General features: G+C 35.1%; 1 protein-coding gene across 18 annotated transcripts in view; it reads right to left on the bottom strand.

Annotated features, from left to right (window-relative positions):
* CASK (calcium/calmodulin dependent serine protein kinase) overlaps positions 1 to 20,794 on the bottom strand; it is a 465,908-nt gene that overhangs the window by 59,476 nt on the left and 385,638 nt on the right. For all 18 annotated transcript variants that reach the window (XM_007493327.3, XM_056826146.1, XM_056826147.1 and 15 more), the window contains 2 exons: positions 5,049 to 5,126; positions 2,760 to 2,840 (listed from right to left, as the gene is read on the bottom strand). In XM_007493327.3, coding sequence (XP_007493389.2) covers positions 2,760 to 2,840; positions 5,049 to 5,126 — 159 coding nt within the window. The remainder of the gene's footprint in view (positions 1 to 2,759; positions 2,841 to 5,048; positions 5,127 to 20,794) is intronic.

Here is a 20,794-nt window from a genome sequence, read left to right as displayed (position 1 = left end):
TGAGAATATTTGTATGAGGATGGAGAGTGAACTATGAAGAACCAGGACTATAATTAATACAGTTTGTACAGGACCATTACTGTAAAGAAAAACAATTTCTCAAAACTTTAGATCAATGCAATAACCCATCAAAATTCCAGAGACAAAGCATGTAAACTCCTAACAAAGGGTCAAAGTGCAGAATTAGATATACATTTCTGAATATGGATAATGTATGGCTTAGCTTTGCCTGACTGAGGGCCTCTGCATCATTTAAAAAGAAAAGGGAACAGAAGGAAGTTCAGAGGAAAACAGATCAGCAGGATAGTTTTAAAAATAAAATATCAAATTTATTATATTCTTAAAAAAGCATGTCCTGTATAAAAGATTCACGGTTTCATACAGTATATTCTTGTTCAGTTCTCTTTTTTCATTTTTATGGAAATATAAATGTTTGTATATATATTTATTATAATAATTCATTGTTATAATTATATATCTATAGAACACATGTAATATATGTTTTATATATATATATATTATATTTATCAAAAACAGATGGAAAGTCCAAATGGTGAAGAATATTGTACACTTAACATTTCCCCTATATCTTTGACAGTAAATCTCATTATATTGAAATATGACATTAAATGTATAAACAAAGTCAGACTGCTCTGAAGGCATAGCCCATAACATCTTATGCCGCATTACTTTTAAGCTAGGTTCTGTGGTAGTGCTATCTGTGAGGATACTTACTGATCTCTGAGGTGGATTGCAATGCCCCTTAGCATGGGGAGAGAAACTTTCATGAACTGCTGTGGTTGAAAAATACATAACCTGACCGCCAACCTTCATATAGAGGACTTCTTTGATTTTTTTTTTACAAGTAACATACAATTACTGAAAAATCTACTTTAAAATAATTTTCAATTTATAGCTATTTGGCTATTTTAATTTCTGAATCCTACATGTAAATTGGAAAATAAGTAAGGCAGCTCACATTAATTTAGATTGTTGTTTTATATTTATGAAGATCGTGATTCATAGTACAGCCTGTGCTCTGAATTATTTCATTAATTGTACATTATTTGCTTTGATACATTTAACATCTCTTATTTGATTTTTTTGGGAGGGCTGAAACCACATTTGTAAAGTGACTGGTCACAGTTAGGGATGCATTTTATTTAGATAGTGCTTTAAAGTCTGTAAAATGCTTTATACTGTTTCATAAAAAGGTGGATATGAAATTATTAAGACTATAGATGGAGATTGGAATTTGAACAATACTTTTGACTGTCTAAATACTTATGTCTGGTATATTGCAAAAGTTAAAATATATTCGTTGTTTTCATTAAAATATTTATTCCTCTCTTAAAATTATAGGAAGGACCGCCAACATGAGGAAATGTGCTGCCAGCACAAAAACGCTTTCACTTCTCTGTCTATACTAAAGATGTCAAAGATTTTTCCCTCTCTCTTATGAGATGGGCAATCCACATTATATCTAAAGTTAAAAATAAGTGCCAACAAAGAATAAAATAAAAGGGAATAATTAGAATTTCAAGCTTAAAAAGGTGACTTAAGTATCAGTCAATAAATAATCATGAGAATACCATTAGTCAAATAAGTTGAACAACCTTATTACTGGACAAGATGTTTAAAACAAACAAACAAAACCCACAACAACCTTTCTTCTGTTATCCTACCTCTGGAGAAATACATCTTATAATTGAATCAGCTTAATTTTTGAATCTCATAATTTTAATTATTAATTTTTAAAAACAAGTAAGCAAATAGCCCTTGGAAAACAATTCTCAACATTTTTTCTCAAGAGAAGGAATTAAAAAATTAAGATGGCACAGTAACATATTCTCTATAATGATTTCTAAAGGAACAAACTGTATTTGGGTCAAACTGCTGCTGGTGACTTAATTTAAATATTTGCATTTTAAATTGTTATCTATTTAAAACATTAAATATTTTACCTATTGTAACAATTTCAACATTAAATCATATGTAAAATTATGCTAGGATTGGTCATTAAGTATAGAGAATGCAAGATTAATTATTATGTTAATCATTGCAATAAATTCTTACTGGATCATTAATGTACATAAAACAGTAACTTCTCAAATTCAGTATAATAAGTATCATAAATTCTTTAATATTCTATAAGAAGAGAACTTTTAAAACAAGGTTATAAAGCCATTAGAGTTACCCTACTTAGTTCAAAAAATTTAAAAATATTTACATTATGTTCTTTTACATAGAAATTTTGCTATTTGAAGAAAGATATAGTTATCTGTGAAGAGTAAAGGGAGTTCAGTAAAAGCTCATTTGTAAGTCCATTTTAACAGATTGAGAGTAAAAACCAAGTAGTCAGAGAAATGGATTCAAATCATAGTACTCCTATTTATTAGGGATGTGACCTGGAACAAATCATTTACTTAACTTGATCCCTCTGGGCTTTTATTTCTTTATCTATAAAGGCAGTGGATTAAATAAATTAAATCCAAGTTCTCATCTAGGTCCAGTATAGTCCCATAAAATAATTTTACTATAATAAGAAATAATTATGGCCTTTCTTTATCAGGTCAACATATGATTCTTTAGTGTACTTTTGCCAATAAAACTCTTAATTTGGCAAGATGTTGGCTTAAAAATCTACTAAAGTTAACATTATTTTTGCTTCAATATTATGGGTATGTCATGTCATTAAAACTTTTTCTGAAATGCTGATTTTAGTTCTAAGAAAAATTTAACTGTAGAATTGCTCTTACCATGAAATGAGGCTGTGTTAAAATACGCTTTAGCTCCTTTGCATCACTGTTTTCAGGGTAACATGAAATTTCTTCCAATACCTATAAAGTAAAGGATATTATCATTAAAACTCTTCAGTGTTAACAAGCAAACTAAGAGATGTGGAAAACATGGAATTTTTTTTTTTAACAAAAGGGAGCATGGTAATATATTACACATAAGTTTTTGTTCTCATACAAAATGTAATTCAAAAGTTTAACAAAAATAATGAGTATAATAAAGAAGCATGGTAGAACTTAGGTGAACATAAATGAATATAAAACAAAATAAAAAGCTTGTCATATTATATTAAAGGTCTTCCTATAAGGCAAAAGTAACATGACTTTGGAGAAAGGTTGGGAGTACCAGTGAATACAAAAACTTTTTAAAACTCACCATCTAAAGAAAGGTTAACAAAAAGTTAATGATATTCTTATTGAATATTAACAAATGTCAATTCCACCCTGTCCCTCAAATTACACACACTTAGCCACAAGTCATTTGATATAGAAATAATTCAGAATATTTTATGAATAGGGTGGAGGAAAAGCCCCAAATTTCATTGATTTTCCTCCACACAGGTCCCTGGATTAAAAATAAAACAAAAAAATTAAAAACTCCAGAGCTGAGGAATCTGCTTCTGGAAATAGCATCGACAGGGAATGGAACACAGCAATGTGGTTTTTCATTTGCCTTTTATTGAATTCTTCTCCCCTTATTAGTCTTTAAATTAATCCCCAGATACTGTTTTCAGACAATAGTATTTTGGAAAAGTTGCATCTTTCTTTTCAAATGAACTTTGTTCATTTAAAACTTAGTTTCATACCATGGTCCAGAGGGAAAAGGTCTGTTCTTTTCAAGATAAGTGTACTGTTGCTATCCTAACTAAATACTGTTGGACTCTACAAGATAATTTTAGACATAGCATATAAATGTTGTGTTTAAAAGTTCAGTCTGTAGTTTAAGTTTCCAATACCATAAATGGAAGTCATAAAGGGAAAAAAATTCATCAATGGGACCTAGAATCTTCAGACTTTATGAAAATGCCACAGTGAAGAACCATAAACATTTTGAGGGTAGGAAATAATACTGTCAGGTTATATATAGCCTTTCTCTTTGCCTTTAACAACTAAAGGCACGCACGCACACACACACACACACACACACACACAGAAAATGGTCATGTGTTATTTTTAAATGCACTAGAGAAAATATTGGGGTCCTTCGGGATAGATATTATTTTAGCTTGTGTCGTAGGTATAAAATGAGTGGTTTGGATGAGATAGTGTCTTCAATAACAATGTAGAAGTTGTGGTATTCAAAGTTCAGGGCCTGGGTTACAAGAGTACGGTTTGTATTACTCATTAGAAATAGGATTCTGGCTACCAGAAGCTTCATCTTAACCCATCTTGATATGAAGAAGTGATAATGAAATCTGTTACTATTTCATGATTATTATATGATATGAACTTTGGATGGATATCTGTAAAGATGTTAACTGTTACTTATACTGTCATCAGGTATAAGGACCTCTCCAGGAACTATATTCCAATTATAATTAGCCCTTTTCTCAACTAAAACACTTTACGTTTGAATGATAAGGCTTGAATTTTTGAAACTTTTAGAAAAGAGATTATGCTTTAAAAAATATCTTTAGCAGTTGAACCAATTTTATTGCTGATTTTTAATAATTATCTGTCAGTAATCTGATTGTTTAATAATTGCAAACATTATAATTAATATTCATGATCTCCTTTTGATCTTTATTATCTTCAAAAAACCAGCTAAGATTTCCATAGCTACTATATTTCTAATGGATAATATTAGGTGCTTTAGAAATAAATGAGTAAAACTATTAAGCCACTGAGAGGGAAGAATGGAGAACTTGCTTACGTTCATGTGGCAAGTTCGCTACAAAAAGAAAAAACTCTATTAGTCAGTGATTCTACTGTTATCTATAAAAATACTTGGTGATCACATTTTGGTGACTTTCAAATCTGAGTATAATTGCATTAAATTACCATTCTGATTAAAAATCAATTGAATGAGTCAAAAAACCAAGTAATACTGAACAACCAGAAGAACTATAAATACACCAGAAGAGGAAACAAGAGAAATCAAACGACATTTTCAAAGATCATTACATTTATGATCACTACATTTACTTTTCATCAAACTATCTTCCCATTAACTAACAGAGAAATGTTTGCTGCTAAACTAACAATTAGATTATTCAAACTTTACAGACCAAGAAAGTTTTAAAATGTTACCTCTTTGGCTCTCTGTACAGCATCACTCGGAGGATTCCTGATATGTGGTGAAGACTTTGTATTAATTTTGTCATATAGCTGAAAAGCAAAGAAGAAAAGCCAAGAATTACATTCTATTTTGATGTTTGACAAAATTGATAATTCTTCGATTATTTGCAATAGTGTGAAAACATTTATATTTTCCCTGTTATAAATAAAAATATAACCACTGAAATTTAAATTGTCAAACACCATTATTTATAGGAGAGAAGAATCTCAAAAGAAAATTTGAGGATTTTAGTAGGACACTCCAGTTATTTTCTCATTTATTTTTAGTGGACATATATCTCTGATATTTTTTTACTGTATACATAACCCTGTATTTTGCAATTAAAATTTCATTAAATCATGTCTCTCTCTCTCATGAATATAACTCTGAAAATGAAACATTACTCTAAATCAAGGAATGTTTTCTGGCATAGATGGGCCAGGAGAATATTCACAGAAACTTAACTCTTGGTAAACATGCAAAAACTACTCTTTTGAGAGAGGAATGTTTAAACAAAAGGATTATACCTTTAATTTAGTGAACTTGTTTATTATAAAGACATTGGTGACAGTGTATTTAAAGATGACATGAAGGTTATGAACTTTTCTTTTTTAATTTTCAAATTCAAACAGGTCTCAATATATACCAAATAGAACAAACAAAAGCAGTTAAAAAAAGCAAATGGCCTTTCTATTCTGGAGTCCATTGCACACATTAGTAAATAATCTTCCTATTTCTGGAAAGCAATTTGCTTTAATCAAAATGTATGTTATACAAGTCTACTTTGACAAGAGGTAAAATGTGGTACAGAGGGTTAAATTTACAGGTGCCCCAGTGTAACTGAACCAGATTAAAATGTAATTGAAAAATGGTTAACAAAGGAAATAAAAATACAAAAAAGTATGTTAATTTGAGATACTAGCTAGAGGTTTAATACCACTGGTGTTAGTAGATGGAGAGCTAATCTCAAAACAAAAACAATTTGGGTTCAAATTCCACATTTAATTTAATATTGTCTGTGTTTGACTCTCTGCAAGTTACTTAATGTGTTACTGCCCAAGACAATTCTCTTAAGAATGCAAATTGTAGAGAAAGAGCATTGGTAATGGCAAATTAGTCATCTGGGAGATCCCTATGTCATGAAATCATAGGCCCAGGACCTATCACTATCATTATCACTATGCTAAAAAGTAAAAAAGAAAAATTATTTTGCATAGTCACTTTATTAAAGATCTCTTTTCTTGGTTCCAAGCATTTTCTCTGGCTGTCCCTCATGCCTGGACCACACTTCTTTCTCCATTCCAACTACTAACCTTTTTGGATCCTTTAAGTTCCAACTGAAATCTCACCCCTCATTGGAAAGCCTTTTCTACCCCTTCTAAATTCCAGTACCGTTCCTCTATTATTTCCCATTTATCTGGTATGTAGCTTACTTTGCATATATTTGTTTGCATGATATATACATCTATATGAATGATTAGATTGTGAACTCTGGGGACTCTTTTACCTCTTTTTGTATATCTAGTGCTTAGCACAGTGTCTGTCACGTAGTTGGTTTTTAGTAATTATTTACTGATTGACTTTTCTATATTCAGCTTATTTTAGATGAGAAATCTTTTTGCGATCACAAAGCCTTTTACTTTAAACAAAATATTGACAGGAACTTTTCAGACATAATTATACTATATTAGAGTCTAGGAGGAAATAATTTAGGAAACTGACTCAAAAAGGAAGTATGTATGTTTTATAGGCTAGTGGTTCTAAACTTGATGTGAGGGCCTTGGTCTTTACCCTCTGCTTCTGGGAGAACCAAGGCACTGTTTTTTCATATAGAAGGGAACAGAAGGGATTTTGGCTAATCTATGGGGCTTATTTTGATTCCATTCAATAAACATTTATTAAATACTGTGCTAGGCACAGAAAGAAAAGAGAAATTGTCTGCCTTCAAGGAATTTATAGTCTGCTAGGATTGGTAAAACCAGTTTGTTACACTGTAAATGTAGAGATGGGAATCTAGGCAGGAAAGGAAGGTAAGGAAAATTCTTAGCATGGGAAGAAGTAAGTCCTTGGTTACAGTTTTATCTATTTGGGCTATTTCTAAGTGTGTACTAATTAGTTGTAGACAAAAGTTCCTGAATGACAAAACATCTGATAAATGCAACCCAAATTTATAAATTGCTAATAATCTAATCTGCTTCTTTCTACTGAGCAAGGATCCACATTGCTGCTGAAGGGAGTATGTGAGAAAAACCTAGAGATTTAAACATTACTCATTTAAAAGAAGAAACTGAAAAGCAGGAACAGTTGAGGAGAGCATGTTTGTGAGACAGGGGTGGGGCAGAGTCCCAGACAAGTCTAACCTCCCTTTTTTGTGGTGGCCTCTTAGCACAAAAATATTTTCCCCACATAGCAGAAGTTTTAAACTTCACTTTGTTGCACCATCCAAAAGTCTACCAGTTAATTATGGCCAGAGTGCTAGACCTAGAGTCAGGAAGACCCAGGTTCAATTCTGGCCTCAGACATTTATTAGCTGAATGACCCTGAGCAAACAATTTAACCTCTGTCTTAATTTCCTCAAAATAATAGCACTTTACAGGATTTTGTATAAATGCGAACATCATTATTATTGTTATAAATGACTATAGCTTTCTTCTTTAACCCCTAGCTAAGAAAATTGACATTTTTGACTCAAGTGGCAAGAAAGCTGGGCATGTTCTAGTTTGGAGAACTTCAGGGTAGGAGAGGCCTGGGTGGCTCAGTGATTGAGCTTAGCATAAAGGAAGGACATTAGGAAATGGGAGTGGGGTGCATAAAGAAGGTAGAAGTACATGAATGACAAACTTTATTGACTTTGCAATTGTCCCCAAATGGCCCTTCATCCAGGAAAGAGTGAGGAAAGTCTTCTATTCCTTTCTAGTATAATAACAACAAATTTAACTTGATATAGCTTTATGGTTAGGAGACACTTTATATACTAATCCTCATTATATCATTCCCCCCCTCCCCCCCAGGCTCAATACTCAAGCTTAAGAAATCTGACTATGAAACAGGTTAATAGGTTTTAGGGATTAAAGGCTAACCATTACTTTAGTTCCTATAGGAAAATGTATTCCTGGCTTATGTGGTTAAATTTATAATAATCTGCAGTATATGTAAAGTTGTAATTTGTAATATTTTTCAGCTGAGCATGGGAATTCCTTTTAGGTGTTACAATATCCTCAACTTTTGTTATTCTACTACATTTTTTTTTTAAATCTGGAATTCTGTTTTTATTGGTATTGGAGATCTCCCAGGGTGGAAAATTCCTCTATTGTTTCTAATCCACGCCATCTATAACATAGTCTTAGAGAATTGCCTAAGCATTCTTGATAGGACAGCTGGGTGATGGTTGGACAGAACACCAGGCCTGGAATCACCAACTCGGCTTCCTAAGTTCAAATCTTGCCTTGGACACTTACTGTGCGACCCTGGGCAAGTCACTTAACCGTGTTTGCTTCAGTTTCCTCCTTTATAAAATGAGTTGGTAAAGGAAATGGCAAACTATTCCATTATTTTTTGAATAAAACCCTAAATGGGGTCTTAAAGAGTCAAATGTAACAGAAAGTGATGGAACAACACCTTGAGAAGTTATGTGACTTGTTCAATGTAACATAGTTGGTCTATGCCAATCAGGACTTGAATCCAGCTCTTCCTGACTTCAAGGACTGGACTCTTTCCATTTCTCCATGCTTTCCTTCATTACATCCATTCTTTGGTTTCCTTAACACATTCGATAAAAATGTCATAGTAGGGAACAGATGGAATGAGCAACTTTTCATTTTCTCATTCTTGCTAGCTATTTTCATATTGTACTCTCCCCACAAAGGAGAGGCCTGGGTGGCTCAGTGATTGAGCTTAGCATAAAGGAAGGACATTAGGACATGGGAGTGGGGTGCATAAAGAAGGTAGAAGTACACGAATGACAAACTTTATTGACTTTGCAATTGTCCCCAAATGGCCCTTCATCCAGGAGTCTAGTCAAGGGATGTGGTCCTCGATCTCAAGGAGTTCCTATTCTAATCACAGGCAACATGCCAACATATCAGCTAAGGAACTTTCTATATCCTCATCACAATAAATCAGACCAAGGAATCTGGATTATTGGATGAAAGACAGATGACTCCACATAGGAAACATCTTGTGATTTACTGAGAGAATCAAGTCATACCTCTTGGGGTACGTATAAAAACACTAAGTCAGGGTGGTGATTTGTACAGGTGGTGAATTAAGTTAATTTGGAGTCAAGACCCTGAGAGGGAATCTCCTGGAGGAAGGCATTTTAGGGGGTAAAAGAATTTGCCTGTCTGTCTCTCTATACCCGACTCCTCCAATGGACTATATTAATGAGAAATTGGAGCAATAGGAGAAAACACATTTAGTCAGGAGCAGAGAGAGTGAAATACCCAAGACAAAGTGTCCCAAGAAAAGGAGAGGCTAGGCTTCTATTCTCCTATGTTTTCCCAGGACAGTGACAAGTCCTAGGGGGTAATGATGCTCTGAGGGAGCCTAAGGGGAATGATGGCTGTCTTCTGTTAAATTTATGGTTGGACTGAATATTTAATTGGTTGCCAGGGATTTAATTTCTAAATCCCCAAAATGAATTACTAAAGTCAAATGGAATTTATGGTTGTTTATTTTACAATAGAGGGAAAATATTAAGGAAGAGAGAAAGAGAAGAAAAGAGAGAGAGAGAGTGCCTGAGTGAGTGAGCTTCAGCTTCCTCTGACCGGCCCAGGTAGGAATTTCTAGGCCCTAGCCAGGGAAAAGGAAGTGCAAGTCGATGGGCCTTTTCAGGAGACTGATGCCTCCACAAAGGCCAAGGAAAGGAAGTTGGCCTTTATACTCACCATGTTCAATCAGCAGATTCTTTATCAGCCTCAACTCCAGCAGGCTCCACTCCAAGTGTGTCTCTTTCAGACTCCCAGAAGAATGACCACCACCAACCAACCTGCTTCAGGCCCTTGTTTCTTTCTTTCAAAGACCTTTTTTCTTGAGTCACTTCCCCTAATTCCACGTCTACCAATCACAGCTGATGCTCTGCTCTAGGACTGCCCAGAAGGCAGTGAGTCGATTCTAATTCGTTACCCACTATTGCACAGGTGGGTCACAGACCTCCCACTTCATGATTAAGGGGATATTTACACCTTTGGTGATTAGATCTAACATGGGCAGATCTTCCCACTCAACTTTATACCGTGCTTACATTTTTGGGGATGAAATAAAAAAAAATTGATAGGGGATTGCAATTTAATCTTCACAATCAACCTTCATTGTTAATAATGAGGGGAGAGTCAAATCCAATCTTCACACTTCTTTCCACCTAGATGCCATATGCTTGGGAAAACAAGGTACTTATTTATTTTTTGTTTAGTCTTTTTTATCTTAAGTGAAGCACTATTTCAAAATAGGAAAGCCCAGTTGACTTGGTGAGTACAAGAGATTCACAGCTCCTATTAGAGGTTCTCCTAGTAGTAGAAACAGTAGGAAGGGGGCTTCAGGAATAGAGGCTGATAGTAGCAGAAGTGCCTGCAGATGGATATGTTGATGATTTCAGGGGGAAGAGATAGAAATAAGTTTTGACTCAATAAAGGTACAGACTTTCAGGGTAGCAGAGATCTACAGCTAAAGAAAAGTACAAGAGTACTGCAATGAGAGGAAAGGACATCCAATGTTAGGAGATGTAAGGTACTCATTGGATCATGTGTGCCTCTCTACTACTATACTTTAAGTCTGAGTCCATTCTCCCTGTATGTCCAACCTGGAGTGGTGCCTCCAGTTGTTTGGAAAATGTTTTATACAAATTATATAATTCAAATCCACCAAATCTGTTTTCTAAAAGATAATGGAGTCACGGGAAGGAAGCACACTAGCTGGGGCATAGGCACAACAATCTTGGAAGTTGTGGTGCCCCCTATAATAACTGAGAAATTTGGGAAAGAGGTAGAGAAAAAGGTTCGCCACTTTTGGGAGAAATAGAATGAATTGTATTTTGGAAATGCTGAGTTTGGGCTGCTATATGATATTCAGTTTGAAATGTCTAGTTAGCTCATGGTGCGAGGGAGACCATGGGAGAGAGTCTAGGGCTGGACACAGAGATGTGGAACCATCAGTATAGAGATGATGGTTGAACTCATGTGATCTCTGTTGAGATCATAAGCTACAGAGCAAAGTGAAAAAAGAAGGGAGGATTCAGTACAGAGCATTTGGGTTTTGTTAAGGTAAGTGGAATTTCTGTTATTTCTTTTTTTCTCTCTTTATATGTACCTGCATATGTACATGATTGTACATCGAGCATTCATAATTTTTTGATTATGCCATAGCTAAAGATTAAGATTATAGAACCCCATAAAGCATTTTTACCTGTTTTATTTGTAATCCTAAAAAAATACATTAATGCAAGTATGAGGCACTGTAGTACAATGCAAAGAGTACTGGGATTGGACTCAGAGGACCCATGTTAAAATTCCTAGCTCTGCTTCTTACCACCTGTGATCTTTGACAAATCACTTAGTTTTCCAGGGGAATCATTTTCCTCCTTTGAAACATGAAGGGGTCTGGACCAACCCTAAATCCAAGGAACTATATAAGAAGCTAAGTAACTGTATGAACAAAATTTGATTTAAGTAAGACCCAGTCATATGATTATTTTTTGATTTGGAATGCTAGAGTCAGAAGGGACCTGAAAAATCATTTAGTCCAGTGGTTTTCCAAGAGTGGTCCAAGATCCCTGAGATGTGTAAGATTTAAATCAATATTCAATTCAATTAAATAAATATATCCTAAATAAATAAATAATATTAATTAAATAAAAATAAAAACTAAAACTAAATAAAATCTCAGACATATAAGATTTAAATCAATATTCAATAACTCAAGTATTAATTTTATAGTTTATTTAAATGAAACAGGAGTTCAAACCTAATTATCTAACAAAAAGGAAACCCATGTGTGTAGAGTCTCCTGCAGGGCATAAAGCTCGCTTTCCCAGCTGTGATCTGGTGAAAAGAGAGTGAAGTGCAGAGCTACACCAAACTTATATCCTCCCTACGTTAGCACATAATGTGAGAGGGAACACGGGAAGCTGGGATTTAGAGTTCTGGGGAGAAAATCCTAATTACATAGATCCTTTCAAAGAGTCTAGGGCCATGTTGGTGAAGACATGGCATTTGTGCCCTGGCTTGCTGGATGGAGCTGCTCTGTTCCCCCTCTCTACAACACCTGAGGACATTTTTCACATATCCTACTCCTCTGCTCACCAGCCCAATGTGAGCACCTACTCCCTCCACTATCTGGGGTAATAAGGGGCCTCACAGGCAGCTTGGAGATGCAGTTTGGGCATGCAATCTCTAAAAGGTTCACCAACTATGGTCTCGGAGATCAAAATTATTTTCATAATAATTCCAGGATATTTTAATTTTTAATGTTATAAATATTGACAGCTACATAAATAAAAGTTCATGGGGAAGGAAGAGAAACTTCACTAATTTTGGAAGTGTAAAAAGGGGTCCTGGGAGCAAATAGTTTAAGAACAATTGACCAAGTTCAATCTCATAATTTTATAAAGAAATTGAGGCCCAAATCGGAGAAGTGATAATTTAAGGAAGTGAAGTGCTGAGAAATTAAAAAACAAAAACAGCCTCTCCCTTACCCCCAATCCCCAAATTGGGGCAACACATCTAGCAAAGGCATGAGGTTGAAAGGTTGCATTACTTTCAACATTAGGACATAAAGACAAGGTTCCCATTCAATCATACTAAAAAAAGGAGGTGATAAAAATTTCCTGGAAGGTTTGTGGATAAATACAGAAGACTTGGGTAATAAGCACCAAGATGGTTTTGGATAAAAGAATCTAATGAGGTGGGAGTATTTTGATAAAAGTCAATTTTTCTGTGTTTCCCTTCTTTTTAGGTAGTTTGATGGGAATGTCGTAAATATGAATAAAAAAAAGGAGGAACAAATAAGACAGGCCTTCAACTAAATAAAAAATCTGAGCAGAATAAAACATAGTAGGAAGAATTATTTTCACATTTCTTTTTCTGCCTTCAAAGTTTCCTCTAAATGAGTAATAACAGAATCTAAAACATTTCCTTAGGACTATCCAGGCAGTTCCTGACTTAATAATAATGAGAACTTCCCCTTTTGTTACCACTTTCTTTGACTGTCCTCCTTTCCATTTCCCTCTTGCTCTTCAATCTTATTCAGGGTCAACCTAGGATGGTATCTATGGTGTAAGACTGCTAATGGCAAAGATAGGGAAGAAAACAACTTTCCATTTTTGCTGATGAAGGCGGGTAATCTTAGCTTGGATTGCTGCTAAAGGTTCACAGAACCTCACAGCATTACTTCAGCCCCAAGTTAACTTGCCTTTCCTAACAAAGTCTAGATGGAATATAGAAAAGAGCGTTCCCTTCTAATTACTTTATTCTTAACTGTTTTTAAAAAAAGAGGGAAGCAAAAGGAAGCAAAAAAAAAAGTCTTGGTGAAAGGAAAAGCAAGTGAAAAAAAAAAAGCAAACCTGGGGCCTGAGGAAGAAAAGAAAGCTATTACTTAATCAGAGTTTTGGGGCTGAAAGGATCTCATTGTTTGGGAGTCACTGGACCTGCCCCTCCATAGTGAGGGACCTCTAGTCTATAAATGTCTTTTCCCCTTGCCTTTTATTTTTAACTAGAATTAGAACTGTAATAAAAACAACCTACCTCCAATAGCATATAGTACTCTGCAAGATAATATATATGTCATAAACACACAGTCCCAGTTTCCAAAACTTTTATCATTCAAGAAGAATCAGGATGATAAAATATATTTTCATTGAGTAACTTCTATCCTTTAACTTGAAGATTTGAGTTTTAGGAATAAGGGTTGTTAAATTATCCTAAGGGTGATTTAGTGTGAACACATTTTCTCTTTCAGCAGTTTTCTTCCAGCATTTACCTAACTTCAGCACTTATTTTAAAATGACAAAACAAGGAAATGTGAACAGCTGCAAGTGGAACAGATTGTTTCAGACTGTCCCATGATCAACTCTCTCACTGCCAGTCTTTTTGGCACAGTGACAAATTTTACCATGTACTAAGCTCTGTGGTTAGAATTAATCTATATATTTTAGAGCTGACACATGGTTAAGAATCACAAGCTTTAAATTTAAGATACTTAAAAAAATATGGGCTAACTGATAAAAAAAAAAACCTCTCAGGAATATGGCTGATAATATTGATTTCAACTAGGAGGTTTTATTTTAAATTATGATATTTTTAGAGGTTTAAAAGTTGAAATTAAGTGTCTAAAATTTTATTTTTGTTTTTCCTTCAAATTCCTATCCCTCTATTCTATTTTTATATTCTTTCACTGCATAGCCTTCAGAATTAAGTCTTGATTTTAGTCTAGTAGTTTTGAGTATGGCCTTTGACAAAATTAATAAGCTAGAAAGAGGATTAGAGCTTAGGACTCAGAAAACTGGCACTTAGAAGCTGTGTGATCACAGATAAGCCATTTGATGCTCTAAGCCTCAATTTTCTCTAATACTACCCTGCCTACCCTACAGCATTACTCTTTATTGTGAAAACTGCTTGAACTAGTATATAGGAAAGTGCCCTCTAAACTAAAAAATGCTGTTCTAATGTAATAATGAGAATAAAAATGATGATTCACCACATAGAGTACTACTAATTTTAAATTTCTATACAAATGTTCTATTTCTAACTAAAAGTTAAATGAAAAAGTATTTAGTGAAAAGTTGTGATATTTTAAATAGTTTAAATAATAGTTAACTTTTGAATGGGTAATGAGTATTACACTACACACAAATCACAGAAACTGGAAATGAATTGCTTTGTAAAGTTAGACTACATTGTGGGACTAAATTTCTGTGATTCTTCCCTAGTGAATCCAATAGGTCTGCCATTGATATTTAGTAATATTTTATAAAGCTCTTTTTCAATTTTGAGAGGGAAGGAATGATGATTTACACAGTAGAATGAAATTCAACTATATTGCTGGATTTTCTAAGTCATGCCTCTGAACTTTTTTGAGCAATTTAACATTGTCATTTTGCTTATATTTTTATATGAACTAATCTCTTTTTCTCTTTTTTAAATTTAATTTTATTTGGTCAATTTAAAACATTATTCCTTGGTTGCAAAAATAATATTCTATTCCTCCCTCCCCTCCTCCCACTCTTCCCGTTGCCAACGCGCAATTCCACTGGGTATTGCATCTAATCTCTTTTTCTTATGATAAACTAAAACAAAACCACTTTCACATGGTTCTATCTTTGGCATCTTTAAAAGGAAACTCAGAGTTGAAATAACATCTCTCAGATAAAAAATATAATGAAACACACTAAACTATAAAATCACCATTATTAATAAGAGATTAAAGATTTCCTAAATGGGACTTTTAGGAACCAAAGTCCTGACTATGAAAGTAATATACAATGGAATCTAAAAAATAAATATTCAAAATAAATAAGTAGAGAAATTAAGTAGTTACAGCTAAGTTCAGATTGTATTTCATTGTAAAAATCTAGCAATTATATTTTAATATTATGTTGCTATTAAGTCTCTATTCAGATTATATTTCTATTATAAAAATTTGGCAACTATAAGTAACTAAAATTTTAATATGAGTTATCATAAAGGACAAGACTGATGCTAAACCCCCAAAACAAAACATAAAACACCTAAAATAATATGACACTAGGACATAAAAGAACCCTCATCTCCTCAGAAAGATGTCCACTCTCCCCTCCACTCCTGGTATATTTTGAAATTTCTATCTTACAATGCAAAACATATGAGAACTATTAAGCAAGTAAAAATGATCAGAAATGACAAAGAATGAAATGCCATCATTCTCCTCTGGCTTTCTTACCTTTAAGCTTTGGTCTGATTAGAGTAGATTCATTTTAAATGATAGCAGTGAAAAAATGACCTCTCTTTTAAAAATTTAAAAGTAGGTATATACAATTTTAATCTAGATGAAGGATGAACATTACAAAATTATATTCCAATCATGATGTTTATAAGAAGTTAGTTCAATCAGCCTGTTCCTTTCCTTAAAGTGCCCAATACTGTTTTGGCCAACTCTGTGGCCTGGCTCAGAAAAATATGGAAAAGACTTTTTCCACAACAAATCAGCCTTGCTCCATGTCAGCAGACTGACTCAAGTCTCCCTAGGGAGGAAAATTTCTGACTGTAATAAAGAAGTTTAATTCTTTTGGAAAAATTTGGATGAGCTGCTTGTTCTATTGGATAGGATAAAGAAAAAAAACCCCTTGTCTTTAACACTACTGCTGCAGAAAATAAATTCTTATTTCTTCAAAGCAAGGCAGGCATGGGAACTGGGAACTTACTTCGTTTAACATTTTGAAAAAATAAGGACTGCATGCTGATACTTTCTCCCCCAGAAGACATGATAGGAAACCATTAATAAATGGAATTTTATGCTTAATTAACTGGGCACCAGAAGAAAATTTCAATGAATTTCATAAATAGTTGCTGTTTAATAATAGTAAATATAATACTTATGTAGGTTTTTTTAAGATTTGAAAAAGAGCCTTATATATTAGCTCTTTTGAACTCTACAATAGTCCTGTGAAGTAGACAGAGCCTACAAGTATATTATTATTACACCAATTTTACAGATGAGGAAACTGAGCTCCCAGATAGTAAGTCAGAAGTAGGATTCTAAACTATATTTCTCCTGACTTTTTCTTTTCAAGCTACTAGTTATCTTTCCCAGCTACAGGTAATATGCAAATTCTAAGCATGACATATTTTTTTATCTAAAGCATTCACAAAAATATGAAATAATATAAGACCAAGATGGTTACTTCGCTACAAGGCTCTTTCAGATTGCCATTGAGCCAAACTAGTTCCAAATCAATTAGTTCCAAATTTTCTTAATTGAATTATCTATTTATTAAAAGAACAAAAAAACCAACCCCCCCCCCCCAAAACCCCCTTACCATCCATCTTAGAATCTAGACTGTGTATTGGTTTTAGGCAGAAGTGCAGTAAGGACTATGTAATGGGGGTTAAGTGACTTGCCCAGGCAGCGTCACACAGGTACGAAGTGTCTAAGGCCAGATTCGAACCGAGGGCCTTCTGTCTCAATGCCTGGCTCTTAATCCACTGAGCCACTCAACTGCCCCCTCCTAATTCCATTATAATCTAGTCCTTTGATCCAGCCAGGCTGTGGCCTGCTCTCAAATCTGTTTAGAAGTTATTTTTTGAGAGGTGTGGAGAGGCAAAGTGAGGACAGCAAGGCAGGGTTGCCTGTACACAGGCTCCCAGATTTCTCTTGAGTACTTCAAAAATCATTGGCTGTAACTCCTCATTTTCTAGATGGGGAACTGGAAGGCGACTTGCTTTATGGCCAGACAATTACTAAGTGTCTAACCGAGAATTCAGGTGTTCTTCCTGACTTTGAGATCGATACCCCACCCACTACGCCACGGTGAGGAGCGGCACTCTGAGAGGCCACAGAGGTTCTGAAGGGTGGAGATGAGGGGGTGACGCATTCCAGTTCCAGGAAGGGGCTGACTTACACAGATAATACACAGCAGTGGGAGATGGATAGTCAAGGCCACTTAGTTTGTACTGGATGGTCATATCTACAGTTGGGATAAAACAGCACAAAGAAGAAGATGATGAGATGAGATGAGAAAGCCAAGTTTTAAGCAGACTGTAGAGGGCCTTATAATACTCTAGTGAAAAGAGGATCTTTTACATAGGAGAAATAAAGAGCTACTGAACAGTGTAGTGAGGTGGCTAGAACAGTGTGTTAAGAAGATATTTTGGTAGCTATTTGGATGATGACTTAGACAGGGACAGAGACTGAAAAAGACATATCAATAAGGAGGCTCTTGTAGGGCTTGAATGGTAACTGGATGGTGGTATGAAGTGAGAAGAGGGTAGAGGCATGAATGAATATGTATTTATGAAGTACCCATTACAAAATATGAGGTAGGCATGGATGAGAATTTGTTTGGACATAGCAAGGGAAAAGCATTTTTATCCCAGACCATTCTTAATGGGACTCAGAATTACAGGGATTGGGGTACCTGGTTGTGACAATTTGCCAAAGGGAAGAACCAACTGATCAGAACCAATGCTCCCCAACCTCTGTGGATCCTATCTGGGGTGACTAGATGTGATGTCAGTGGCATCTGCTTCCACGACTTCTTACTCTTACACCAGAAACATGATGGTAGAAACCCAGAGTTCTACAGTAGGGCACATGGTCACTGGATCTCCAAGGCTGGACTGAACTGCATTTAGCGCTAGCTTTGTAGCCTTATTCCAAGATGGTGGAGGATGAAGGCCATAAGAAAACATCCTACATGTGATCAGCTGTAGAACTTTACAGATCCATTAGCCACAAACCCCAAATGTTGGGCTGCCTGAAAAGAGTTACAGTATTCAGAATTGGTGATAGTCCTGAAATATTCTGCCCATATTGGGTGACATCTGGAAGTACCCCTTTCAGTTGTGGGCGCGACATTTTTAGAAGGAACATTGATAAACTGGTGAGTGACCAGAGGAGGACAACGAGGAAAATGAAGAATCTCAAGACCATATGAGGTTGAAGAACCTGGGGACATTTGGCCTTATAGGCCTTGGACTCACAGGAATGGGGATAAGAAGAAGAGGGATAGCTATTTATTTTTTTGAAGAAATCAATCTTCAATAATTTGATGCTGTCATGTAAGAGAGATACTAAGATTTGTTTTGCTTTGCTGTAGAAAGCAGAATCAGGAATGAGAGGTGGAGGTTACAGTTGGGTACGCTTTGTGTAAGAAAAAAATTCCTAACAATTAGAGTTCAACAAAATGCAATGTACTATTTCAGGAGTAACAGGTTTTCTTTCACTTAAAGTCTTCCAACTAACGCTGAATTATGACACATGATAAATCTTAGACATAATTTTTGTTGCAGGAGTAAGTTGTACCCAATTTAAGTTGTCATCTGAGAAGAGACAAAATGCCAACAGGAGTTCTTGGGAAAGGTGATTTCCTTAGAATGGTAACAGGGAACCCAGATAGTAAACTAGAAGCTCTAGATAGTGACATTTGGCAAAAAGGGTCCAAGAAGAATTAGAACCTGGGATAGGGTGCAGGGAGGTATAGTTGTAAAGGAACTTCTAGGCTTTTAGAGAAACCATAGTTTTAGAATAGATAGCACAATATTTAAAGAAGCAGCAGCTAAGAGAAGCTGACTCAGAAAAAGGAGCAAAGGGTGAAAGGATAAATTCAGAGAAAATTCAGGCAGCAGAATCTAGAGAGGATGCAAAGTCAAGGTTCAGGTCTGTAATTTTGGTCTGTGTGAATCAGTCTTTCAGATGCTTCCCTGTTTCCTTGGTGACAAGAGGACATAAAAGAAATAATTATAGCCTTGCACTAGGGATGAAAGGAAAGCTAAAATACAAACTCAAACTAGAAATAACTGTAAAGGATTTTGTTATGTGAGAACTAGTGTGATACTGACTAAGTTTTAATTATTTTAACTAGAGGATAAGCTCTAGTAAAATAAGTACATTTACTCAGTTTGAATTCCTCTTAGTGATTTTTTTCATTTATCTTATCATTCAACATTGTGTTTATTGTTCTCTTAGTTCTGTTTATTTGGCTCTTATTTTGCATTATTTCATACAAATCTTCCCATATTTCTTTGAATTCTTATCTGCCATTTCTTACTTGTCAATTATATTCCAGTATGTCCATATACCATATAACTTTTAAGTCATTCCATAATTGAGGGGTACCCACTTCCCCTTATTTATTTTCTATCATGAAGAGTATGCCTCGTAGTATTTTGATACATGTTGAGTTTCTGTCTCTGACTCTTAATAATGCTCTGTCGAAGGAACAATTTGGTTACTCTTCTTGCAGAGTTCTTAACTGATATCCAGAATGGCTAGACTTTGGAAAAGATTTATATGGGGAGAGTTAAAGCTTAAATGTGAAAGAGGCATCACCTTGATAATCCTTGTCTCCCTTTCCACCACATTTTCTGGGCAAGAATTATAACCCTTTCGGATGTGTGAGAGAGACGTGACAAATATGCTCGGCTAGCAAGAAGACCTGAAAATTAGAGAACTTCTACATTTACCACTCAGGCCCTCAGGCTGGGTCTATGATAAAACTAAAAGCATTAAAACACTCCCTTACATTCTGTCTTGGAACAATTCTAAGACAAGAGAGGCAAGGCCAAGGCAATTGGGGTTAGATGACTTGTCTAGGGTCATATAGCAAGGAGATGTCTGAGGCCAGATTTGAACCCAAGGTCTTCCTGAATCCAGGTTTGGGTACTCTATCCATAGTGCTACTGTCCTGTGAGAAGGGAATTTGTGTTTTGCTTGGACTTCCCTCACCCACTGTTTTTAGTTTAAATCGGAGACCTTAGATGTAATCAGTCAGAAATTTGAAGACCCATTACCACTGATTGCAAGTACAAACACACCCTGGGAGACAGGAAATTGATCCCACAGGTACTGCCCCCCTGGGTGGTGCCAGGCAAATTGAGGAACTGTGATTGGTTCCTAGGAGATGATGTGGGAGAGCTTGTAGCTGAAGAAAAGGGCTTATAAATTGAGACCCAGACTCTGATGTTGGTGACTTTTGTTGAAGAGAGACTCTAGGGTGTTTTATATCTCCATTTTAATTAAACTAAATTGTTAA

Source organism: Monodelphis domestica, chromosome 4, assembly GCF_027887165.1.
Source record: "Monodelphis domestica isolate mMonDom1 chromosome 4, mMonDom1.pri, whole genome shotgun sequence".
Lineage (NCBI taxonomy): Eukaryota > Metazoa > Chordata > Mammalia > Didelphimorphia > Didelphidae > Monodelphis > Monodelphis domestica.
Note: the sequence above shows the minus strand (reverse complement) of the source record. Positions and strands in the feature narration are given on the sequence as shown.